A 27897-nucleotide genomic window follows, 5' to 3' on the forward strand; every position below is an offset into this window, starting at 1 on the left:
CATCCACAGCCCGACGCCGCCGCAAAGTGTGACCGCAGACAAAACGCCTCCAAGTCGCCCACCATTTGACTGTCCCCCCCCCCAACTCACTCCCCCCTCCCTCATATACCTCTCAACTCCATCCCTTCACCTCATCCTCGGTCTACCCCTCCCTCTCCCTCCCTCCACTTCACCTACATACACCCTCTTAGTCAGTCTTTCATTCTTCATTCTCTCCACATGTTCACACCACCTCAGTGTATTTCTCCTAATTCTTTCAGTCACATCCACATCCACATCACAACGTTCTTTCACTTCTTCATTCGTCAGCCTGTCCCTCCATGTCACTCCACATGCTCCTCTCAGGTAACTCATTTCCACTGCTCTCTTGACTTGTTCCCCTCTAGCAAGGTCCACGCCTCACTTTCATACGTCAGGGTAGGGATCACAATACTATCTTGATTGACTTATTGACTTCCATACTCACCTCCCTATTTCTCATCACTGCTTTCAGTGTACCAACAACCTTCCTTCCCTGCTGTACCCTTTCAAGTACTTCATCCCCAAAACTTCCATCCTTACTCATCACACTACCCAAGTACTCGAATGCACTCACATTCTCCATATCCTCAACATCAAACCTCACTGTGCATTCTGTAAATTCATTCCCCTCAAACACCATAACTTTACTCTTGTTTACATTAACTTTCGGATTCCTCTTCTTACACACTGTCCTAAATTCATTCACTAAACCTTGCAACTCCCATTCATCTTCTCTCAACAATACTGTATCATCGGCAAACAGCTACACCGGAATCTTCCACACCTCACCCTCATTCATTAGAGCCACCCCCACCTTGCACCTCCTTTATATTCCCATCCATGAATATATTAAACAGCCATGGAGACATTACACATCCCTATTTCAGTCCCACATTTAAATAAAAAAAAAAAACTCACCCCACCATCCACCCTCACCGTAGTTATTTTACTTTACCAAAAAGGCAGCTCAATAGATGTTAATAACTCTCGACCCATTAGCTTATAAGTCATTTATAAACTCTTCACTAAAGTCCTTACAAACAGAATACCATAACAACAAATTTGGAAGAAAGCCAACCTCGTGAACAGGCAGGATTCCGAAGCGGGTATTCGACTTCTGATCACCTACACACATTGAATCAAGTAACTGAAAAAACTATAGAGTATAATAAACAACTGTGCTTAGATTCTGTTGATTACGAAAATGCTTTTGACTCACTGGAGCACATAGCAATAATAAATTCATTGCGAGAACAAGGAGTAAATAAAAACAATGTAGAATTGCTAGAAAACATATATAACGAGGGAACTGCTACAGTTAAATTACATAAAAAACTCGGAAAAAAAAAAAGACTGCGAAGGGCGTTCGTAAGGATGATACAAATTCACCAAAATTACTTACAGTATGCCCAGAAAGTATTTTCAGAAAGCTAGACTGGGAGCACAAAGGAGTAAACATAGAGAAAAGCCAAACCATTTATGATTTCCAGATGACACTGTCCTAATCTCAGAAACAGCAGAGACATTGCAAGAAATGTTAAATGACCTGAACAGAGAGAGTTTCAATGTACTGTATAGCTAAAGATGAACCGGAGTAAAACTAATGTTTAATCCACATGCACCAAAGAGTGTCGTTAGAATAAGCGAAGAAATTCTTGACGAAGTAGAGGAGTACAGTTACTTGCGGCAACTACTAAAATTAACAAAAGGCCATGATAGCGATTTAAAAAGACGCATTACAATTGGATAGAAAGCTCTCGGTAAACATAGAGACATTATGAAAAATACCTTGCCAGTTTGTATGAAACGAGACGTATGTAACAAATGCATAATTTCAGCTGTGACGTATGGTTGTGAGGCCTGTAAACTGACCAAATCGATGGAAAATAAATTAATCTGTTCTCAGAGAACAATGGAAAGGTCAGTGTTGGGAATATCTTTAAGAGACAGGAAACGATCAACTTGGGTGAGGGAGTAGACTAAAGTCAAAGATATTTACATAAGTTATAAAAGAACAGAAATGGAGATCGGCAGGCCATGTGGCGAGAATAAGGGATAACCGATGGAGCACGAGGCTGACTGACTGGGCACCAAAAGATTATAAGCTTAGCAGAAAAAGGCCAGACAGGAGGTGGAGAGATGAGACAGATAACTTTTGTAAGGAAAACGAGGCAGAGATTGGCTCAGTCAAGGAATTCATGGACAAGGCTGGGGGAGGCCTTTGTTCAGCAGTGGACTTCTAATGGCTGATGATTATGACGATGTATGTTACCGTACAGGAAAAGCAATACCAGTTTGCAACAAACAGCATTTTTATTATGTTCGGACATTTCAACATAATCATCTGTATCATCTTCAGTAGATCTAAATAGATAAAAATGACCTGTATGGTGATTAAAAACCTAAAAGAACTATTGAGCTTGAGATCATCGTACTTATATAAAAAAGGAAAAGAAACTTAGTGTTAAATTACAGGGAAGAATTAGCTGTACAATATATTCAGAGGGACAGTAGACAGACAGTTGTTTAGGGCCGGTTTTTGTTTATAAATATGAAGGGATTCTACTGTTCTTAGTTTCATACTGACACATGTGTGTATTATACAGAAATTCTTGGGATCAACAGAAGTATTACAATGATATGAATGCTCCCTTATTGCTGAGTGAGGAGGGTCGCTCACAGGGAGACCTGACATGCTCGACTGACCTCTATGCTCGTCAATCCTTAGCTTGAAAGCTCGTACTGTGCCTCCATTATTCTCTGTATGACAACTAGGGCACTTATATTCATAACTGACTGACGAATTAAAGGCAGTCGATAGTCGGTCTTTGTAGTGAAAAAAAATTTCTGACAAAATCATTCTTATGAACAAACCAGAACTTTATCTGAGGAGAGCAAATAAAAAAGATATATTTCATTGCCCTCTCTATCTTTTCTGACACAGTACCAAGAAAAGGCAGAGAAAGATACTTTTCCTCCTTACTCACTGTACAGTATACACAAGTTGCTTTGGATTGTAAAATTTGGCTATGAACTTTTTTACACAGTTGTTATAAAAAGTAGTACTGAAACCATTGTTAGCAAAGAAATGCCTCAAAAATGTATCATCCTTATGGAATAGGTTGTAGGTAGGAGTTAGGCTATAAGCTCTGTACAAAAGTGTTCTAACTGCATTCACCTTAAAAATAAGTGGACAAAAAAAAAAAAAAAAAAAAAACTAGTACCCAAACCCGAGAAAGTAGGCTTACGATGAACAGACATAACCAGAATACCATTAACGTCTGTATAAATTTAAAGAAAAAGAGGGGGGGGAGTTTACCATTAACTTCAGATTCCACGGTAAATTTTATGTTCTGATGTTATTTATTTAGGTAGCTCAGAAGTACGATGAAATCAAGAGTATATAGTTCTTTTAGGCTTTCAACCACCTTACAGATCATTTTAATCTTTTTAGATCCACTGAACATGACATAGATGAATATGTCGAAAAGTCTGGACATAAAAAATATGCTGTTCGCTGCAACTCTGGTATTGCTTTTCCAGTATAAGATACGGCTTCCTTAGAACAAGCCTGTCTCTGTGTTACCAAAATTTAATATTTCCCTTCACACTAGAGTTGACTCTAAACTAATGTCAATATATCTTAGAATATGTTGGAGAAACACACATTACACGCTTGTGTACAAATATATGACGGGGAATCGAACCCTAGACCTCTTAGATAGAAGTCAAACACTGATACCACTCGACCAGACGTAATTAAAGCTGTGACAACCTGATTTTTTTTTTTTTTTTTTTTGACGAACCAGGTATATCCATTATGGAAAGATAATTTTCATTTATCACAGCCCCAAGCAATTCGGCAAGTGACAGAGCAGTGTTAATCAAACCCAGTCACAACACGAGCGTCTTTAATGTTGGAGAAACACATTATTCGCGTGTGCACAAATATATTTGTACGCTCCTGACTAGGAATCGAACCCTGGACCTCTTAGATAGAAATCAGGCACTGATACCACTCCGCTAGAGATGAGCTTATACCCTGTGCCTATGTCACGTGCCCAGTTTCCTTTCCATCTTGTTTCTTGCACACACGGTACTCCCACTTTTCTTCTGTCCATTATGTCAACCAGCTCCCTACCTCTCCCACTCATACTCCTAACATTCAACGTTCCCACCCTCAGAGCTAGCTTCTTCAGCTGCGGCCGGTCATGACGCAGTATATATATATATATATATATATATATATATATATATATATATATATATATATATATATATATTCAGCTGCGGCCGGTCATGATCACTATATATATATATATATATATATATATATATATATATATATATATATATATAATTCTTGTTGTCAACAGACACTTCTATTGAGCTCAGGGGTAACTTTTGATACTGGGGGGTTTAATATTGCCTAGAAAATACCCAAAGTTTTTTTTTTTTTCCAAGTTCAGTACAGTTGCCCGGAATTAACAGAAGGAAAGAAATTACCGTATGTCATTTGAAATTTTAACCTTCAGTCTCATGACATACTTTTAATTTTACAGGTATTGTTACCAGGTGATATTTTTAGTTAAGATCCTATGGATCGAAAAGTAGGTTAACGAAAGGAGTTGAAAAGGCCTATCGTAATTAATGAAAAAAAAAAATAGTCTGGAGAAAATCATAATATACAAACAATGTCATCTGCCTGAATGCATTCACACACACACACACACACACACACACACACACACACACACACATCGTAAGCATTATGATGTAATCCTGACAACAACTACCTGATCGAAGGTTACTAAAAAATCAGTAAGTAAATAGGTAAGTGGGTATATATCAGTGAACGTAAGTCCATTCATGCATCACCCAATTCTTTTTGCCCAATTATAGTACGAACGTTGAAATCACGGACTAGGCACCTCAGTCTCTGCATTTAGGCTAAGATGACCAGCCTCACTTTGCCCTGAGTGGTATTATGTAAGCAATAACATCCATTCACGCCTCGGATATAAACCTTACCGGGTCATGTTAATTTAAGCCTCTTAATCCACTAACAAACCTGGTGCCATTCCCTTGTTTAGTTACAGTCCAACATATCAAATCGTATCCTTGTTTAAGGGATCATTTGCCTTTTCAGTCACTGTAGTTTCCCGTAGGCAGTATTATATCAAGTGAACAGATGTTAGGCGTCCCCACCAACCACAAGGTAAAGCGGCACTATATCACGTGAGGGGATGGTGGGCACCCCCACTTACAACAAAGTAAGTCATTACTGTGTTATCCCTATCCTATTGTAGTATCGCTGCTGTTTGCATGTTCAGTCGCCGACAAATGTTCTATTAATATTTTATCTGTGCCACTGTATTTCTTATTTTCCTCTGCTAGCTAAAAGTCGGATGCTAAGAAGCTTTTATCGTTTCCTTTGCTGTGCTGAACTTGTTTAGGGAATGGGATGGACATGCCCTAAGTGAGCAGTGGACTGAACAGAATAGTAGTAAAAATCCTGTTTTTGACTGTAAAGGCACGCTCAGGTCCGCGTGTAATAGGGCTCTTCAAGTAACACGAAATAGCTTTGAATCCGGTAACTTTGTTCATTACTCTCCCATTTACCTTCATATTAAAGAATGTAACCAGTGTTTTCACAAGTCCTTATGCCTATCAACTGCATAAGTGTCTTTATTTTAGATAATCAATATGCCTTTCATTCTTGTAGTCTGATTATTTACTTGAGTTTTATTTTTTGCTCCTACCATATGATTTTATTGAACTTAAGAGAATCCACCAGTAGTGAAGGAGAATCATGGTGAATGTACCTAACCTTTAAAGTTCGAAAAGTACAGTATATCCAAAGGTGAAGAAAATGTATTGTGGAGATAGCAAGAATATATTACAAGCTACATCACTCGAGTCAAGGGGTAAAGAAAGAGTTAAGTAGGGTTCTGTTACCCCCACCTTGCTTCCGACCGTATATTAGGTCCATCCAGTCAAGGATTCACGATTGAATCTTGTCTGTAATCATGGAACACGGGTGGAGTAGGCGTGGGGGTTTGGGTAGACTGAAGCCATGGGGGAAGCAAACGACGACTATAAATGTCAACCAAACACGTGGTGTGTAGACCTTGTGTGTATGTGTGTGTGTGTGTGTGTGTGTGTGTGTGTGTGTCTCACTGATATGATTATATAATCTTTCATTACAGGTTTAGCTCACCTGGGGTCGAACTGCTATTGTTTCTCCTTCCATCTTCTGATTGACACTTACAGTTTAAGTCTTATAACAGGCAACCCGCTTATCTAATCCAAACCAAGTCTGGAGAGCATATGTATCGAGATGAGCCGCATAGTTTGACAGAAAACTTTTAAATAGCGCCATGTTTGGGCGACATATTGATAAATATAATCTTCTCCAAAACCGTTCAATGCACAAGTTTTAAAGGTTGCACATAGGACTGGAGTGATACGAGTAGAGTGAACTAAATTTGTTAAAATAACTGCACTACCTAATGCCTTCAGGCCACCATTCTGGATTAGATAAAACACACACACACACACACACACACACACATCTAGCTATCTAGCTATATAATTAGTATATTTATATATGTCTATTTCTATATCTATCCATCTATCTATCTGTAAATCTATCTGTCTGTCTGTCTGTCTGTCTGCCTTTCTCTCCCTGTCTATCTATCTACTGTATCTCTCTCTCTCTCTCTCTCTCTCTCTCTCTCTCTCTCTCTCTCTCTATATATATATATATATATATATATATATATATACTTCTCTAGAACCTCTAATTGCTGGGCTTTGAAATCTTGCACATATAACCGGAGATAAATGGTTACCAAATTTTTTCATGGGACTGAAATTAATAAAGTCGTTTGGTAAACATATTAGATTACCGAAAATTCTTATATTAATAAACAAAAATTTATTTCTCCCGAACCGCTGAGTGCAGAACTCTTGACATAAAGCACATACGGCCGTACTGGCCTGACTAACTAAGTTTGTTAATGTCGGTGGCTCAATCGGTAGAGAGTTGGTCTGCAGTCCTAACGGACCCGGGTTCAAATCCCGCTGGGGTAGGGAACAGTTTAAGGATTTTAATTTCATAAATATCAGACTTTACTGATCTACCAGAAGACCCGCTGACATGTAAAAATACCCCCGCTTATACCAATACACCAGTCCTGTATGAGCCAGCCCTACCATGTATTCAGCATGGACGGTGGGTGTTAGCGCCGAAGTAGTGACATGTAGAGGTGCGCGGTACATAGGAGGACTACTGGGCTCTGAAAGCAGGCTGTGAAACCTATGCCCAGAGTCGGTCACATAAAAAAAAAAGAAAATGGCCATCCTACTGGAATTATAAGTGTAATTATCAAATCTCCCAAACCAAAAAGTATTGATCATTGAAACTGTGTACGTATGACTGGTTATATATGATGAACAAAAGTTGTTCATGGGATTATAGTCCATATGGTTGCATGACGGCCTTAAGAAAAAAAAATCTTCAAAACCTGAACCGCTTATCCATTTCAAACCAAACTTGGTGAGCCAATGTGACTATATAACGATCGTCTTTGATACACATATTTTCCCGTGTACCTGTGTCGCACTGTCATTCTCTACAGTCAGACCACTAATCCAGTCCATACCACATTCTTTGAGTTTACATATCTCTATGTCCGCTGTGTTGTAACAATAACTTTTCGCTGCTTTGATCAATCTGACGATTTTTTATGCAAACAGTTTTAGTTAACTGGACTATTTCATGTTCAGATGACTTATCAGGCGATATATTTTGCCAGAAGATTTTTTTTTCATTAAGCTGTTTTGTTCACACAATATTGTTCATTAGACGATTCTTGTCAAACGATATTTTTTTATCAGATGATTCTTCTACCTTAGAAGTGTTTGGTTTAGATGATCTTTGTTCAAGAATTTCGTTCATCAAACAGTTTTTTACTGGGTTATTTTTCCTTGACGAATTGTTCAGAATTTTACCAGACGATTTCTTTATTATTTTCCTTCACGCGACTAATGATTCATTAGGTGATTCTTTTGGTCATTCAGGCGGTTAAGAAGTTTCTTCTCTGTCGATTTTTTCGACATCGTGATTTATTTTCATTACAAGATTTTTTCGGGCTATTTTTGTTCAAAAATGTTAACGGCGATTTTATTGTTCAGACGGTTTTACTGCCCACTGCCCATGCACAGTATTCACCTTCAGACACCTCCCCCGACGTTCAAGTATCCGCCACTTTAGGTGGCCTGTGCTGTGCATAGTGGCTGGTGAACCACGACATCGCTACTGGCAGCGTTATTTGATCTTAATAATTCTTTGGAAGTAAACATAGTCTTCCAGTTAATTTCTCCTTCTTTCGCTCTGAAACTTATTTCAGATTACAAATGCATGTTCAGTACTAAAACGAATTTCCATATGTCATGAGAAGGGCGTTAAAACTTGATATGTATAAAATAATCGACAGGTTTCATGTCACGAAAAATTATCATCCAGTCACCAGCTCTCACAAGAATACTTTTCGGCTCCAGATATCTAAGCTCAATGGAAATAGTGCCTGTTGGGCGCAGACTCTGACTTAAGTATGGTATAAAAGGCAGAGCCCCGCCGACACAGCCTCAGTGCCACAGTCGCCGCACTAGTGCCAGCATCTCTCCCTCCCAGCCCAAGTTGTTACCTCAACTCTGGAGGAGGTCTCTACACCACTCTCATACAAGTTTCACCGATTCTTTGGAAACTTCCCTCCCGAAGGGTAAGACATACGTGGATGAATTACACCCACAAATGGAATGTTGTTTAAGTGAGAGACATTGCTAGTATTTTGCCAATGCACTGTGTTTATCAGTGTATGTACTTTTCCCAGTGGTAGGTGGGGGCACTCACCATGCACTCACTCGATGTAGTGCTGCTCTTGGGTGTCTGCCCTTTCCAGTCCTCCTTCCTTCATTCCTTCATTCCTGTTCTGTCTTTCTTTACTTCATTCTTTCCTCGTGACTTTACACTCTCTTCTGTCTTTTTTTCCTTCATTCATTCCTCTTTCTTCTGTCTATGGGTGACTCTACACTAAGTGACATGGCAAATAGTTTCCTGTACACCAGGAACTTCATTTACTATGCTGGGTTGTAACCACATGAGCAAATTATGGCGCCTGGTGGTTTAGTGGGAAATTAAGGCGCTCCAACCGGATTGAGCCGGTGTAAGTTTATATCTATAGGGTGGTTGGGGTTGATTGCTCACGTAACGCCACTCAGGGATGAGTGAGGCTGATCACTCTCATCTTAAATGTCAGGACCAGCTTGCCTACCCAGGGCTCCTATCCTTCTCATGGGGCAACGTAGGATTGGATGATGGATGGATGGATGTACTTTTCTCAACAGAACAATTCACGACACTGTGGACTTAAAAAGACATGTGCTACATAACTTTCAATGACAACATAGGAAGGTAATGATCATTAACTAATTCAGGCTACTGCTGTTATTAACGGAATATCAGTAGTGTTACACACGTACTATATCTCCTTAGTATGAGGCTATTAGACGTTCAAAAATATATATATTTTTTTAAAGGAGATGCTAATAACTCTTTGCAGTGTAGAAATGCACTACCATAGCTTAGACATCACGAAGTACAACCAAACACTGATTGAGACATACATGTATTCAATGTGTTCATGCTGGGGAGTTTAATATATTAGGTTAAGCGTCAGAAAATGTGATGTCCTCGATGTTAGGCAGTTTTATTTGTCTTTTTACTTTTCATATTGTCAGACTTACCGCCTGCACCACAATACACACGTAAACATGATTAAAAAAAATAAAAACATGAAGAGAGAGTGGCCAGGTGTTTACTAGAGATTAGGTGTTAGGACATGCCAGGGAATGACGGTGCTCCCGTATTGGCAACTGAAAACTTGTTCGAGTAAAAAATTTCCTAAGAATGGCTCAGTAACAACTTATTATCGCTGCTCAGGAAAACTAGGAGAGCATCTCTCTCTCTCTCTCAAGGTAAGTCTTTTGAAAAAAAAAAAAAACTACAAATATTGGTAGTCTTAAGGCACATACAGATCTATAAAAAACCCGAAAAGAGATCTCGTGGGAAATGAAGTACACATCATTCATGTTGCCCATTAACTTTTGCTGCAAAGCGGGTGTTGGTTTCATTCGATTTGTGTGTCTGTAAATTTGTTTGTTTGTGTGTATGTCTGTCTGTTAACAACTTTGCACGAACACTAGTGGTGCGATTTTGACAAAAATTACAGGGTTGATGGTCTATGACCTGACCACCTGATTAGATTTGGGGGCCAAATTGGGCCGAGGCCCAGGCCGCAGGGCAAACAAATGTTAAAATAAGGGGGGAGGGGACGGATAAAATTCGTTTTCTCGCCATAACTCCTTCCAAATTCGTCATATCGACATGAAATAAAAACCTAAAAGTGCACCTTTCAAATCTGTATCCTATTACATGCCTCATTACAACAGCGGGGTCACCCCCAAGTCAGCGGTAGGCAGGTCAGTGTCAGGTGGGTCGAGCCTAAAATTTTAAATACAGTAGGCACAAAATCGCTAATTTTCACCCGATTTACTCCGGATATGATATACAACATCTTTGACTAGATATCCTGTTGTGTTTATACTTCAGCACTTTATTGACTGCCGGGGAAGTGTTTGCTGTGCCTTGGTATCGCTTGTTTTCATCTACATCCCGAATACTGTACAGTAATTATTTAAAGGAATAACGTAGTAAGAGTGATTAAGATGAGAGGGGATGAGGAATTTGGAAAGAATTTGAGTGTAAAGTGCAGGGAATGTAAGAAAAGAGGAAAAAGTTAGACAGGGTGTCAAAGAAGTTAGCCTAGTCGGGAAGTGAAAGATAAAAATGGAAGATTAACAGTGGAGAAAGGAGAAAAAGTGAGCAGCTGGAGAGAACACTTTAAGGAATTGTTGAACATATAGAATGGAAATAATGAGAGTATAAGTGGCTGGGAAATGGCTGGGGGACGGAGGGAGGTGAGAAGACAGGAAGAAATCAGTAGGATGGAAGCTGTAGAAGCAATGAAGGAAGTCAAAACGGGGACAGCCCCAGGAATTGATGGAGTGTTGTGAAATGCTGAAATATGAGGGAGAGATAGTAGTAGAATCGATGTGAAAGATGTGCAGACTAACCTGGGAGGAAGGTAGAGTCCTGGAAGATTGAAAGTCAGGGGTAATTATTCCCCTGTAGAAAAGGAAAAGGAAAGAAAGAAGTATGTGGTAATCATACTAGCATTTGTCTTCTTAGTGTAATAGGAAAAGTATATGGTAGGATACATATTGACAAAGTTAGGGAAATAACAGAGGAATTAGTTGGAGAAGAACATGGAGGTTTAACGAGGGGAATAGATTGTGTAGATCAGATATTTATTCTTAGATCTTTAGTGCAAACGTTTCTAGAGAAGGGAAAGAAGTTATATGTGGCCTTCATTGATTCGGAGAAAGCATATGACAGGGAGGATAGACAAGGATTGTGGAAAGTATTACGAATATATGAAATGGATGGGAAGTCGTTGAATGCTGTGAAAAGTGTGTGTGAGGGTGCTAAGGCTGCAGCCCGTGTGGGTAGTGAATTGAGTGATTTTTTTTCTGTTTGAAGGTTGGATTGAAACAGAGATGTGTCATGTCTCCTTGGTTGTTCAGTCTGTCTATGGTCGGGGTTATAAAAGAGATACAAGGTAGGGCAGTGGATGTGGAGCAGCCGTAATGAGTGAGGGCAGTGTTTGGAAACTCGCTGTACTGTTGTTTGCAGATAATACTGTGTTGTTAACTGAAAACGAAGGGGAGCTGCAACGCTTGGTGGATGAGTTTGAGAGAGTGGGTAAGAAACCGAATCTAAAGGTGAAAATAGGAAGTAAAGCTATGGTCTTCAAGAGAAGTAAAGTCAGTGAATGTACAGTGAGGTTGGATGAAGAGGAAATGGAAAATATGAGTACGTGTAAGTACTTGGGTAGTGTGATGAGTAAGGATGGAAGTTGGGAGAGAGAAGAGCATGAAAAGATACAACAAGGAAGATAGGTTGCTGGTTCCTTGAAAGCAGTAATAAGAAACAGGGAAGTGAGCATGGAAATGAAAAAGTTACTACATGACAGTATTATGATACCAATTCTAACCTATTGAAGTGAAGCTTGGACCTTGTTGTAGGGACAGGAGTCTACAGTGAGAGCAGTGGAAATTATTTGAGAGGAGCATGTGGAGTCACATGGAGAGACGGACTGACAAATGATGAAGTGAAGGAGCATTGTGGTGTGGATGTGGATGTGATAGGAAGCGTTAGGAGTAACGCACTGAGGTGGTCTGGCCATGTGAAGAGGATGGACAGTGAGAGACTGACGAGGAGAGTGTACCTGGGTGAGGAGGAGGGAGGGTGAGGCCAAGGATGAGATGGAGGGATGGAGTGGAGAGGTATATGAGAGATGGAGGTGTGAGCTGAGAGCAGGGCAGTGAAATGGCGGGGGACAGGGCTACAAGGAGACGATTTGTTGTGGCCACCCCTTACGAGATTAAGGCGTCTGGCAATAGACAGATAGATAGATGTACATTATGTGTAGTAACTGAGATTTGCAGTCCGATACATGCTATAATTTTCTTATGCTAGATGAAATTTTTTTGTGAAGCGCAAATAATGTATCAATTCGTTGAAGTAGATATAAGTATGAGAAGGAAATGCAGGTTTTATAAAAAGCAAAAATACTATGCAGAAAGTCATTTTGTGTTATTCTTCGCTGATACGAGTTATCCTGAGCAGAATATCTTTGCAGACCATTTACCCTCATCTGACTAAGATCAACTCCATTCACCCCAGTTGACGGTCAGTTGTAGTCAGACCAAAGGAGAAACTTGACTACTAACCAAAAAGACTCATTCCCACGTCAGAAGTAATCCTCCCTGAATTTCATGTAACCACGATTTAGTATTTTACTTGGAGAGCAACCCAGTTCTCATAATTGAAAACTAGCAGAGTACAGTGGTAAAAGGAATAAAACAGAACAGTCATCGCAGTGGCTGGGTTAGGGCAGATTGTTTCAATGTGATTATTCATAGGTCTTCACTGAGCTTATATAAAATAGTTTTGTGAGTGCATGCATAAAATATACAGCTGTCATCACCGTAAAGGAACAAGACTGTAGCACCAGTCGAGCAGGGCAGTACTCCCGAGGTGGATAGAAGGCTGATGACAGGGAGTGCTGGAGCTCCCGTTTCATCAGCCCTCAGGACTAGTTCCTGACCATCCCCCTTTGCTGAACTTTTTCAGTGTCTCAGTTACACAGAGAGTAGGCCAGCATGCTCTCCAGTACAAATTTCTCTATCTATCTTCACCAAACTACATGCACAGTACACACTACACTTCCTATTCAAAATTCACCAAAATGGCGTCAATTCACCCAGCCTCGGAGTCCCCAGGGGGGGGGACCATAAATGCCCCCGCCATCTGCCCCTCTCCCGGTGACGACTCGAGGTGCCTGGAACCACTGTCTGACTCTCCTCTTCTTCATTTCTGCAACATTCGCGGCCTTTCATCTAACTTTCGCTCTGTTGAGCACCACCTCTCCTCCTCTAAACCTCACCTTCTTTTTCTAACGGAGACTCAGCTGTCTGAGGCAACTGACAGCAAACCCTTTTCTGTATCCTCCTACTTTCTCTATACTCATTTCAAAGCCAAAGGTGGCTGTTGTGTATACATACGCAACGACTTATCTTGCTCTCGTGTTCCTCAGCTTGATTCTTCTGAATTCTCCACTCTCTGGCTTCGGCTTTCCTGTCATTCTCTGACTAAATATATCTGTGCTGTTTACTTATCCCCTAATTCTACTGACTATCAAAAATTCTTCGACTATCTTACTTCTACGATGGAACACATTCTGTCCATTTCTCCTTTCTCTGAAATCTCCATTCTTGGAAATTTCAATGTTCACCACCACCTTTGGCTCTCCTCTCCTTTCACGGATCCACCTGGTGAACAAGCCTACATCTTTTCTATCCTTAATGACCTAGAGCAGCTTGTACAGCACCCTACCCGTATCCCTGACCGCCTTGGAGAGAGCTCCAACATACTTGACCTCTTCCTCACAACTAATCCTTCTGCTTACTCTGTTAATCTTTTCTCTCCGTTGGGCTCCTCCGATCACAACCTTATTACCTTAACCTGTCCTATCGCTCCAGTACGGCCTGCGGACCCTCCAGGGAAACGTCGTCTCTGGCATTTTGGAGCTGCGGACTGGGAGGCCCTCAGGCAGTACTTCTTTGATTTTCCCTGGAATGATTATTGCTTCCATGGCCGTGAGCCATCTGAGTGTGCCTTGCGCATTACGGAGGTTATTCTCTCGGGCATGGAAGCATACATTCCTTTCTCATATCCTTTGACTAACGCAAGAAAGCCTTGGTTTAATCACGCTTGTTCTCATGCTGTCCGCAACAAGGAGAAGGCCTACAAAAGGTACCGGAGCCAACCCACCCCTGAATCACATAATCTTTACGTTTCTGCCCGGAATCGTGCTAAGTCTGTTCTTCGCTTTACTAAAAATAATTTCATCCATACTAAATGCTCTCAACTCTCCAACTCGAATTCTTCCCGCTCCTTCTGGCACCTTGCCAAAAATCTTTCTAACAACTTTACCTCATCATCCTTCCCTCCTCTTTTCTACTCTGATGGTTCTGTAGCTATTTCTTCTACTGATAAAGCAGATCTCTTCGCACAGACTTTCTCCTCCAATTCCACCTTAGACGATTCCGATGCTGTTCCTCCATCACTTCCCCCCTCTGACTTCCTCATGGCTGACATTAAAATTTCTTCAGTTGATGTATTTTCTGCCATTACTGGCCTCAATACTAACAAGGCATATGGGCCTGATGGGGTCCCTCCTGTTGTTCTCAAAATCTGTGCTTCTGTGCTTACACCCTGCCTAGGCAAACTATTTCGCCTTTGTCTGTCAACTTGTACCTTTCCTTCTTGCTGGAAGTTTGCTCTCATTCAGCCAGTCCCAAAGAAGGGTGACCACTCCCAACCCTCCAACTATCGTCCAATTGCTTTAACGTCCTGTATTTCAAAAGTTTTCGAGTCAATTCTTAATAAAAAAATTTTAAGGCATCTTTCCTATCACAACCTTCTTTCCGATTGTCAGTATGGGTTCCGTCAGGGACGCTCCACTGGCGATCTTCTCACCTACCTTTCAGACTCCTGGTCATCCTCCTTTCGGGACTTTGGCGAAAGCTTTGCCATTGCACTTGACATCTCAAAGGCTTTCGATCGAGTGTGGCATAAATCTTTAATTTCCAAACTGCCCTCCTACGGTTTCTATCCTTCTATCTGTGCCTTCATCGCTAGCTTCCTTTCTGGTCGTTCTATAGCCGCTGTCGTAGACGGCCATCGTTCTTCTCCTAGATCTATCAACAGTGGTGTTCCTCAGGGCTCTGTCCTATCACCAACTCTCTTCCTTTTATTCATCAATGATCTTCTAAGCTGTACATCTAACCCTATCCACTCATACGCTGATGACTCCACCCTTCACCTTTCCATTCGGTTCCCGCAACGCCCATCTCAACAGTTACTTCAAGAAACAAGGGATGAGGCTATGGCACACCTAATGTCTGACTTGGCTCATATCTCTGACTGGGGTAAAAATAATATGGTTGTCTTTAATGCATCTAAGACTCAGTTCTTACACCTATCAACCCGACAAAATCTTCCACAGGTATACCCACTAATGTTTAATAATATTCAGATTAATCCTGCATCATCCTTGAACATGCTTGGGGTTTCATTTACTCGGGACTTATCTTGGAAAGATCATATTACATCTCTTGTAAAATCTGCTTCCAAGAGATTGGGTGTGCTAAGCCGACTCCGCTCTTTCTTTACCCCTGCACAATTGTTGACTCTATACAGGGGTTTTATCCGCCCCTGTGTGGAGTACAACTCTCATGTGTGGGGAGGCTCCCCACATACAGCTCTTCTCAATAGGGTGGAGTCAAAGGCTTTTCGTCTCATTAACTCTCCTCCTCTTACTGACTCCCTTCAATCTCTGTCTCTTCGCCGCACTGTTGCATCTTTATCTCTTTTCTATCGCTACTTTAATGGTCACTGCTCCTCTGAACTGTCTGCTTGCATTCCTCCACCTCTACGACGGGCGCGTAGCACCCGTCTGGCAGCAAACTCTCATCCCTTTTCTCTCCAACTCTCTAATGCAAGAGTTAACCGTTACTCCCAGTCTTTCATTTATGCAACAGGTCAGCTCTGGAACTGTCTCCCTCTGTCTGTATTTCCTCCTGCCTATGATCTCCAGTCTTTCAAACGTAGTGTGTCCAGGCATCTCAAAATGATCGGATCTTGAATTTGGCTCTCTGTTGTATTTTGTTTTTCTCTTGGAGGGAACTGTCACTGCGGGCTCATGGCCTTTGGTTCCTTCTTCCTCACATAAAAAAAAAAAAAAAAAACTCTATTCAGCACAAGGGCTAGTCTTATGAATTCTTCCTGGTAACCCAGGACAATTTCATTTAATTCATGAGTGATTATCCGACAGTGAGGCTATATTCACTTTATCAATGATGGCGGCAAGTAACACTGAAACCATACACGTGACCAGAACTCATATAATGAAAGCTGCAAGTTGATGTGCAGAGTAAATTGCTAAGGAAGACGTGACCCAACTAGGGTAACCACTGTCGCGGGCGTAGGGCACGAAGGTAGAGCACGAAGGTGTCTGGCTGCGACAAATCTTCTGATGGTTGAAAACTAAATATCACGGAGTGCGGTAACACTCCATAAGTAGGCCTAGGAATGGTGCAGGTTCTAAGTGCGTCCTCTCTTATAGGGTATGGTAGCATTCGAGGGAAAACGGACGCAAAGCTTAGTTCTAAGCTTATGAACTAAAAGACCTTCATTATTCAAGTGCAAAACTACTTTGAGAGTCTTGCTAACCTTCACAGGAGTCACAATATCGAACAGCAGAATATCGATTTTGTTCTTTATTTCATTCTTCTGTATCAGTCATAACTCCAAAACAAAAATGCATACGCATGAGTACTATACACCAAAATTTTGCCTGTCAAGTGTAGATGTTTCTTTTCATGTTTAGAAAAGTATTCGTGCTACGGTTCTGGAGTTACGGCCTGAAAACCGCATCGCGGTCACCTGTAAGTACGCCATTTTTGTGCAATATTGGTTAGCTACAGCTCTCCTGCAGTTAAAAAACGTACCAAAACACTTCTTTTCAAGGGAAGGCACCCTTGTTTTAGGCTTTCAGTATGCTATGCATGTAACAGTCCAAATCTAATACTAGCTTTATGGATAATTATACTTCCACAAAAAGAGTATTAACTAGAAAAAAAAAAATTCATATAAAATTATTGAGAAATGGGAATGGCAAAAGTGAACAAATATGAGTTGAAAAAGTCAGAGAAACAAGAGCATTACACCAGCCACAATACGTGTTTGTGCCTAAGGTGTGAAACGTAGTAACAGGTATAGGTCTCCAAATCTGCGAAGAGCAAAAGTGCTGAAATAAGAGGTGAAAACAGCACAGAAACATGAGAGCATTCAGGATGGGAGGAGATTTGGAGAGCTATACCCATTACTACATTCCACCAGATACAAATTTGTGGCTAAAGTGTGGAATGCAGTAATGGGTAAAGGTCTCCAAATCTCCTCTCATCCAGAATGCTCTCTTGTTCCTGTTAATTTCACCTCTTGACACTTTTGCCCTTCGCAGATGTACAGTAGAGACCTATACCCATTACTATATTCCACACCTTAGCCACAAACATGTATTTGTAGCTGGTGGAACGCTCGTGTTTCTTTGCTTTTTTTTCACCTCTTATCTGTGCACTTTTGCCTTTCCAACTTAATAATCATTTTAGGAGAAATTATTTATTTTCTAGTATAAATAAATGAAAAAACAGCATCACACTGAAAGATTAATACAGTTTTTAAGTATGCTTCTCAAACAACCAAAAACCTGTTGCGTGTAAAGGCAGGGAAACGCAGAACAGAAAGAAAAAAATTAAAAGGTTTTTGCTAATCTGCTGATGATAACCAATTATGGTAAATTCCATGGTGTTATTCCAGAATCTCTATATATCTTTCATGCAGTGGTTGCAATGGAGGTGCCTCGAGCGCACATACTTTCACCATCTAGAACGGCGAGACTGACGCACGTAGGTATAATCACATGAAAGCAGCTTTCATCTAGTTTAAATGAACATTCTCACATACACAATAATCAGTTGCGCAGTTTTACCCAGAGGATTAGTTATAGCTGATAAGCGTACTGATCAGTCAATAAATTGCCTGAAAATTCAAGTTTCCTTCATTTCTCTTCCACGTAAAACAAATAGAATTATGAAAAAGATTCTTGGATAGAGGTTACGACGTAAGAATGCGATATCATCACAAAAAGTAAAAATTGTCCGTAAATAACTGGAATCATTCAATGAACACCTTTCATATTAAAACAAATAAAGAAGCAAGAGTGGCATCCTACAGATGAAATTAATAGAAAAGTCGCACGGACAGATATGAAATCCAGACTGCAATGACAAGTTAGCACACGATAAGTTAATTCTATTGCCATTAATCCACTAGTGTTTGGGGGGGGGGGATCCAGAAACGGAAGATCACAAACCAGGAGAACCACCAACAGAACACCTAACAAAACGGACTACACTTCTATGAACAGGGCCGTTCAGAAATTTTTACTGCACCGAAGACCAGTGGTGTCAAACTCAATGCTTCCCAAGGCCCACACATCAGTTCTGTTGATCGTCTGAGGGCCAATTCTACCCAACCTTATCGAAATCAGCGTAAGTATATAAAAGGAGTTGGCCTACATAGTGAAGTGAGATAGTATTAAAAAAACATGATTTACACCTCAAGGTTTAAATCTTAACATATTTTTAGATGCCCCTGCAATCTGCATTTTTTTTTCCCCTGCGATTAAGTAAAAATAGTAGTTCCTAGTAAGAGAGGTCTATGTTTGCCTACATGAAGAGGGTTCAAATATATATTTTTAAGAAAACAAAATAAGGTGTCTTACATATACTGGTTTATCATCATATTTTTCTGTTCCCTCTTTATTGCCTGTAATTTAAATAAGTAAAAATAAATTTCAGTGTAATTTTACTGTAAGAGAGGTGTCATGATATACTATTTTATGAATAAGTATAATTCTAGAAACAGTTAGAAATGACATAAAATACATCAGTTTATTAGATTCGAAGACTTTTATCGTTTACTACTGTACACTGTAAGCGCTTAGCTTCCACAAATTGGTCAATATTTGGACTGACAAGTTTTCTGAAGTCATAGCGGGCCACTCTTAGCCTCTTCGAGGGCCACATGTAGTCTGCAGGCCACAAGTTGGATACCTCTGAGCATGCCTTTGTCCGCCCCTCCCATGCAATAGGTTACTACCTCGAACCTTTCACCATAGCGACGAGAGACGCTTGTACCGGATCAGATTCAATCACACAAATAAAGTTATAACAATAAAAGCAGATGGATATTTACATCTTTGGCAGTAATGTTGCTGCTTAATGTAGGCATTATGTTGGTATCCCGCTAATGTGACACAAAGAAGAGTACATACAGACAAACGAAAAGAGCAGTCTGTACAGACAAACGAATATATATATATATATATATATATATATATACATATATATATATATATATATATATATATATATATATATATATATATATATATACAAAGAAAAGTACATACAGACAAACGAAAAGAGCAGTCTATACAGACAAACGAATATATATACATATATATATATATATATATATATATATATATATATATATATATATATATATATATGAAGCTAAATCTTCAACATTATCCAGTAAATGCCTTACCATAGGCTATCGTAGCGAAGATATCGCTGTGTGTTACATATGCATATCAGACTCTGTATATGCTTAATGATTGGCTACTATTGTGAACTTGTATAACTGGGATATTACTTCCATCGGTCAGGGATAATTGGACACAGGATTTCATCTCGCGTATGTGAAGGCTGACCATCACAGTTCCGCCTCTTCCCCACCCATAGGTGAGGCAAGGTAGGTGTGAAAAAGAAAAGGAAAGCGAAAAATGACTGTGTGAGAAATAGTAAACAGCATGGCCTATGATTTTTGTTTTGTTTTATGTGTCCGACTCTCGGCATAGGCTTCACAGCCTGCTTTCAAGTCCCAGTAGTCCTCCCAAGTACCGCACACCTCTACATGTCACCACTTCGGCGCTAACACCGAACGTCCATACTGATAACATGCTAGGGCTGTCTCATACAGGACTGGTGTATTGGTATTAGCGGGGGTATTTTTACGACATGTCGGCGGGGCTTCTGGTAGATCAGTAAAGTCTGACTTTTATGAAATTCATATCCTTAAACTGTTCCCTGCCCCAGCGGGATTTGAACCCGGGTCCGTTAGGACTGCAGACCACCTCTCTACCGATTGAGCCACCGCCTCCCCCATTGCATCGCACACTCAGTCACACAAATAAAGTTATAGTCCATGCTGTACGCCAAACTGATGTCAAATTTGGTGAAATGAATAAAATTTTAGAAATCCGTTACATTTCTGATGCGGATAATATGTTGCTTAGTGAATTTGTATACATTATATGGGAGATAAATCTCACGCCTTATTTAATTCAAATAATTGGATAACGCGTAAATTTGCAAAATAAAATTAAGATTTTATGTGTGTTTCTTCCAGTCATTGATAAGGGCCACTACAATCAGCCTTAGAGTCATCAGTTCTGGATGTTCCCAAACTTCAGCCAAACTAAAAGCAGCCTGAGGAATAAACTGTAACAATAAGTTCAACACAGAATTAATGTTTTATATATATATATATATATATATATATATATATATATATATATATATATATATATATATATATATATATATATAAACTTCCATGACTGATGAATCCAAAAGAAAAAAATATATAAGCTATCCAATTTAGCGCTCAAAATTACAACAGACTGAGCCGTTTGGCAACATTATAAACAAAATTTCCCGAGGGTAGGTATACACCAGGACTCTCCTTGGTTGGTCTTTGTCTTCTGCCCTCGTACTAGCTCGGTGTTGCTCCACCTACTACTTACAGGCCTTGATGTGGCACCTTGGGACTCAGATCAGTGAGATCAAATTCTTTTTCCCGACCTGCGGAGTTACAGGTTTCGGCATTTTTATCAGGCGTAGTATAATCTCTCTCTCTCTTTCTCTCTCTCTCTCTCTCTCTCTCTAGATAGATAGATAGATAGATAGATTGATAGGTATAGATAGATAGATAAATAGCTGAATGGTAAAGAATGAAAAATTTGGGCAATCCACTATAAGTATGGTCAAGGATCCTATCCCTGCTTATCCTTACAGAAACACATGGCCAAGCGCGTTCCATCTCAGCCAACAGTCTTGTCCGAGCGCGCCCAGTTTGTGTCTCAGTGGGTGAACGGCAAATCCACTCGTGCCATTGCCAGAGAGATGGGAGTGAGCGCCTCCACGGTCAGCAGGTGGATCAAGAGATGGAGGAGAGAGGGACACATTGAGACTCGGCCCCGCTTTACTAGACCTAAACTCTACTCATTAACCCAACGTCAGCATTTAAGTGTTATCGCTACCTATCTCCAAACTATTCATCAGAAACATGTGTATTGTGCATAAGCAGTCATATACTCTACCGACTGTCAGTGTTTGTAATGTCTCCCACTGCGTTCATGACCGACCCTAACCTTTGACTGGTGTGTTAGGTTGTTGTCATAGTATGTCATTATGTTGATGCGGTATGCTGTTAATGTACACCCAAATATTTACAATCACTTACTGCTCTCTCAGTGACAACTTACTACGAAACGTGAGTTGACTAGTACTTATAACTCAATAGTTCGAGTCTTCTTCATCTACGTACAAGCACTGGTGAACAAATCAGATCTTTTGTGGCGTACATAATCCTGACCTGTAATCAGGACAGTTAACAACAGTTTGATTGACCCATCACGAGCACACTTGCAACTGCAACACATGATGTGCATTTTATACACATGCCTATATACATGTGCTGATACATACATAATTACTATTATTACACAATTGCTGACATATATTTACTGATATTTACGAATAATCTATTAATAATACTGTATTTTCGGATGCGATCATAAAATTATAGATAGATAGATAGATAGATATATTGGTATCAGCTTATGTGTAAGGGTGTGGCTGATAACCTTTTGTCAATCACCATTGATTTCCATATAAATATACTGAAAGATGTATACCGTATTTTCCATTAACATAATAAAGCATTTTTATTGGGCTGCTGAAATGTTTTTAACACCACAAATGACATTAAGAATTATCGACTATATTTTCTACTTGGGTTTTCTTCTAGCCCTGTACCTTCATTCTATGAAAAGGGGGACGAGAAAGGCAATAGTGATTTAAAATTATGTGTAAGCAGTACTAAGCCTATTAGTAGCAATTTTCACTTTTTTTTTTTTCCTTCATCCAGTGCCCCTACCTCCATCAAGCACGATTTAAACTAGAGCTAGCATCAGTGAGGCCAGCGAAGGACCACTGAAATTTCAAAGGACATAAACATCTTTGTCACTATGTTACTTACGAGATTGTTAAACCTTATTAACCATTCACATAAAGACTAATTGTTATGATAATGTCTACACACCATCATAATGTGATTGTGTGCTGGAAGCTGACACCTACAAAAACTGGCACCCCTGGAATACCCGACTGGTATAGCAGCCCACTTATACAAATGACCTACTCCGTTATCCATCAAAACACTAAGCAACTTCCTTTGAGACACCTTCTTCACTTCCTTCTATCAGTGTGTCTAGAGGTATTCAGACCTGCCAGAAGCACTGAATCCAATCTTGAACTACGAACGTGCATATGTTAAACATGAGAAACTGGCATTCTATGAACAGACTTTTTAGTAAAATGCAACCATTGCAGAGAATGGCTGCATCTTGGCTGCACCAATTTATCAACACACACACACACACACACACACACACACACACACACACACACACACACTACATTTCAAGATGGACATGTGACTTCAACAACAATAACAAAACAGACAGACAGACAGACACACACACACACACACACACACACACACACACACACACACACATACACACACACTCTCTCTCTCTCTCTCTCTCTCTCTCTCTCTCTCTCTCTCTCTCACAATGTGCGTTTGTGTATGCTAGTTAAATTGTAATTGACGGCAGAGATAGTCAAATATTTCCCAATACGTCCCGCGCTGTCTTTCTCTCCCCCCAGTTTTCTACTTCCATCCCCTCTCTACCATCACCCTCCTCCTCTTCCCTCTCCCTCACCCATCTCTCTCTTCATTCCTTTATTCATCCTCTCTCTCGCTCTCTCTCTCTCTCTCTCTCTCTCTCTCTCTCTCTCTCTCTCTCTCTCTCTCTCTCTCTCTCTCTCTCTCTCTCTCTCCTATACATCGGCACACTTACATTTATTTTCTTCATGTTGAATGGAATCTACGCACTGTAAGATGCCGATAATTTAATATTTCAAGAATTCCTTTTAATGTATCCACTTAGAACTAGGTGCATAGATAAAGGATGATTCACTCCTCCGAGGCCATCAAATGATACTAATATTTTCGTTATTACTGAACAGACAAAAATGAAACGCAGTACTTAAAAGCATCAATCTAGGTTAATCATACTCTGCATCTGACAATCTTCATGACAACTGAACCCAAAGTTTCCACCGTAAACGAAATACTTCAATCGCACCAGCGCGGCGCGGAGTGGGTGGTTAATTGACTGATGGATTGAATAGGACATATTCGGTACCTGATCATCTATTTTCAATTCTCCTGATTTAATTTACGATTATCTCCTGACTGCAACCATTTTAATATAAATATTTTTCATATCGAGGCACACACACTTGATGAACTAAAACATTTTTAGGGAGGAAGTGAACATCTAAGTGATGTGAATAGGCCCACATACTTGATGAGCTAATGAAAAACTATACTAGGAAGGACGGTAGCATCTGAGTGAAGTGAATACGAAAGTTCACTGGTTTGGGACAACAAGCATTATCATGTTCCAACGATGAAGGATACCGCTTTCAGATTGTTGTGTAACTGCAGGTGAATCACAACGAAATGAGGAAAGTCAGTGCCAAGTGTCTCTGAAATTGGTTCATTAATAATGAAAATATAAGAATTATCCTAGGGCCTCAGAGTACAAAGTCTTACACATATTTTAGAGAAAGTCGAAAGAGCACAGTAAGCGTCAAGCAGGAACAGGTTTGTTGAACGTGCTAGCCTGGAGGGGATCAGATACCCACTAAGTACAAATACGGTACCCTCTCTTTGGTATGGAACACACCCATTTTGATAATTAGTAAAACAGAAAAGAAGCAAGGTGTCCAGTCGACTCGTCTTCATCTCGTCATCTTCCTAATTCCCTCTGATGTGCATCCCCACGTTCGTTAGATGCCACTGCCATTTATTTCTGATTGATATCAGCCGAATTTATTTTGCAATAGGAAACGCAACCAGCCTTACACTTTAAAAACTATATCACGCAACCCCACTCTCCTGTAATGGTATCTGACAACTGCAGTGCTAGAGTCATTGTGTCCGCGTTTGCTGTGGCCACGCGAGAATTAAGTTTGCTCAGCAGGTGTGTGTGTGTGTGTGTGTGTGTGTGTGTGTGTGTGTGTGTGTGTAACTAAAACAACGTTTTTTTTTTTCGATTATCGCCAAACTTGGTGAAAGGGTCGAGAGTCAGACAAGGGGTTGACCTATTGTTTTAAGAACAATGGCTGAAAAGGCCGTCAAATGTGAAAGTCAATCTACATTATTATTTTTTTTTTTTCAAACCAAACATCGTGGAGGGACTAATGGTAACTCAGAACTGTAAGGATCGTATCTTGAGAACAATCTGTTACAGGTCAAAGTCTGAACTGTGTGCATTTGTGTATGAACAAAATTAATAACTGTTTTGATGTGCTCCAGACCAAAATGATTGGCGGGTTAACGGCAAGCCATGGGACTGACCTTTATTTTTTTTATGAAAAAATAGGGCAAAGACCAAAATCAGCCTAAACAGTTTTATCAAATTTAGAAGAAACATTTTTGAAGGGTTTAAGGTAAGGCGTGAATGATTCATTAACATTTTAAAGCAATCAAAGGTCAAGATCACAAGGAAAAACTGAAGGTCAAGGTAACATACCAAGGTAAAATATATCACTTGTCATCAAATTTAGGCTAATCATAGTGAAAGATATGAGTAAGGCAAAAACTCAAGTAGTCTGTTTCAAAAGAACATCAGTCAATTGTAAAGGACAAGAAGCAAGGCCAAATTTTGCCCTGAGTGTAACTTTATGTAAGCAAATTATCTGTAACATTTTAATTCTCAATTCAGCCAAAATTAGTCGAAAGTTTGAGGGTCTGCCAAAGGGTGACTTATTGTTGTCTAGAACAACAGGTCAAAATTGACAATTACAAGACAAAATAAACTTAAACCATTTTTTATGCAATTTAGATTGGGCCTTATGGGAGGCTTCAGGAAAATTGATGGTCAAGAGATTCGATAATGAGAAGAGTCCACCAGAGATGCAAGGTCATGTATTCTATTCTATCACTTTAACGGGTAATGTTCATTTGGTATGGATTAAACATTATGGAAGGATTGAAAGTCTGTCAGTGATAAGGTTACTGGATGTTGGGAAAACCAAATCAAAGTCAATGAACACAGGACAAGTCCGGCTAAGATAGTTTGATCTGATCTGGACCGACATTTTAATAATGTTGAGGGTCAAGTATGAATAATGTAAGACAATTTTGAGAAACATCGGTGCATGGCCAAGATCACAAGGCAAAGACAAAATTTCAGCTCATGGATTCACTGGAGGGCTCAGATGCCTTGCTTTTAAGGATTCTTCTCATTGTATATTATACAAAGCTTTTCGGTGTTTCCATTTCCATTTTTCTTCTTTGATACTGACGCCATAATAGTTTATTTAGTTTAATCGTTCCAGCTCAATATGGAAATTAATTATTGGAATTATTTGTATTCATGCATTTAGCAATAACCGGAATCATCATTTAAAGTCTCATTTGTGAAGTCTGACCATCTTATCTACTTGAAGATAAATCCACAGCAGATAAAAATTATTCTGCTCAAAGAGGCTTTGCCATAATATTGAAACCCAGTATTCTTTTGTAAAAACAAATATTATTACACAAAACAACATAAACTGTGGTGTATTGTAAACCTTTTATTTTTAAACAATGGCGAATTGTTCCTGTAACAAAATGGTTAAACATAACCACTCTAAAGTAATGCTCAGCTGCTACATCCCTTCGTTAAGCAAATCACTGGCTTGAAGTATTATTTATTGTTCTTTTCTAAAGAGTTTTGTGAAATATATGTGAACTGATACACACAGCATGTAATATATTAATTTCTAAATCCCTTACTTAATATCCAGCACATGTATACGTTACAGTAGTAGTGTTGGCGGAGATTATTAGATAAATTCTTCCTTGTTCATGCGTCAAGTCGTCAGTTGAATGAAGTAGTTTTCCTGCTGGTTCTATATGGAGTTAGTGGGAAAATTCGTTACGGTGACCTATCGTCAAAATAGGGAATATAAGTCCATCTCTCACTTACCCAGGTGTTCTACTAATTCATAGTCCCGGTAGTGTACCTTGGACTAGATACCCAACATGCAGCTAACGGAAGAGGTACAGTGGATATTGGAACTAGACTAACATTTCCATTACCCAGCTCAAAAATTTATGACCAAAGAACCTGAAAATTCTCACCCAAGAGCAGTTTTGATTATGCTGTTATTTGTCTTGGATCTTTTACCTAATGCGTATTCTCCCAGGTAATAGTAACACCAACTTGTCTCGCTTTATCCAGCCTTCAGAGTTAGACTAATCTGAAGCTTCCGTAACAACTACATCATTACCATAATATTCGTTTCTTTTCCTCCAAAACGTGGCAAATATTTACTTAATTTTTTTATAAAAAGAAAAAAAAAAGATAAGGAAAAAGCATGTGATATATATTCCACTCACCTAGTGTTCCCCTCATAATTTCAAATTTCCCATCAATCCCAGACCTTTATTTTGTCATATCTAGTGCGTGGGCATTCTTGTAGCAAAATAAAAGAAGGCAAAGTTACCTCAAAAGTTCAGACACCTACTAGTTCAGCAGCTTCATTTAAACTGACTGAGCACATGTTTAAAACAATGGTAGCCACAACCTTACATTGCTCAGAGGAACTGACATTCTATTGAGTATTGTCGAATTTTGACAGTGTATATTGTGCAACAGCTTAAAGTTCCCCTTTGTTGCAATCTCCACCTATGCAAGTGTTGGTTCAGAACTAATGAAAATATGTTCTCTATCGTAATCTAATCCATGATTACTGAGAAATATATATATATATATATATATATATATATATATATATATATATATATATATATATATATATATATATATATATATATATATATATATATATACTGTATGAGAGAGAGAGAGAGAGAGAGAGAGAGAGAGAGAGAGAGAGAGATTCTTCGCTGAAACGTATAAATACTCATTTATGCTTTTTCTCAGCAGATGTGGAGAATCTTTTATGTACTGGCGCTGTTAGCTGCAACTTCTACAACAGTTCTTGCCATCCTCATTCGTATACCATGCTGTAAGTAACTAGTTCATTTACAGCTTACTAATCAATACCTATTTACTCAAATAT

General features: G+C 39.5%; 1 protein-coding gene across 1 annotated transcript in view; it reads left to right on the top strand.

Annotated features, from left to right (window-relative positions):
• Nucleotides 1-27897, top strand: part of LOC145397268 (putative glutamate receptor) — a 70939-nt gene that overhangs the window by 40798 nt on the left and 2244 nt on the right. Inside the window, exons 9-10 of the mRNA XM_080270466.1 lie at nt 21481-21609; nt 27762-27843. Coding sequence (XP_080126592.1) covers nt 21481-21609; nt 27762-27843 — 211 coding nt within the window. The remainder of the gene's footprint in view (nt 1-21480; nt 21610-27761; nt 27844-27897) is intronic.

This window comes from Coenobita brevimanus, chromosome 40 (genome assembly GCF_032717465.1).
Source record: "Coenobita brevimanus isolate Jiangsu-jjx chromosome 40, ASM3271746v2, whole genome shotgun sequence".
Classification (NCBI taxonomy): Eukaryota; Metazoa; Arthropoda; class Malacostraca; order Decapoda; family Coenobitidae; genus Coenobita; species Coenobita brevimanus.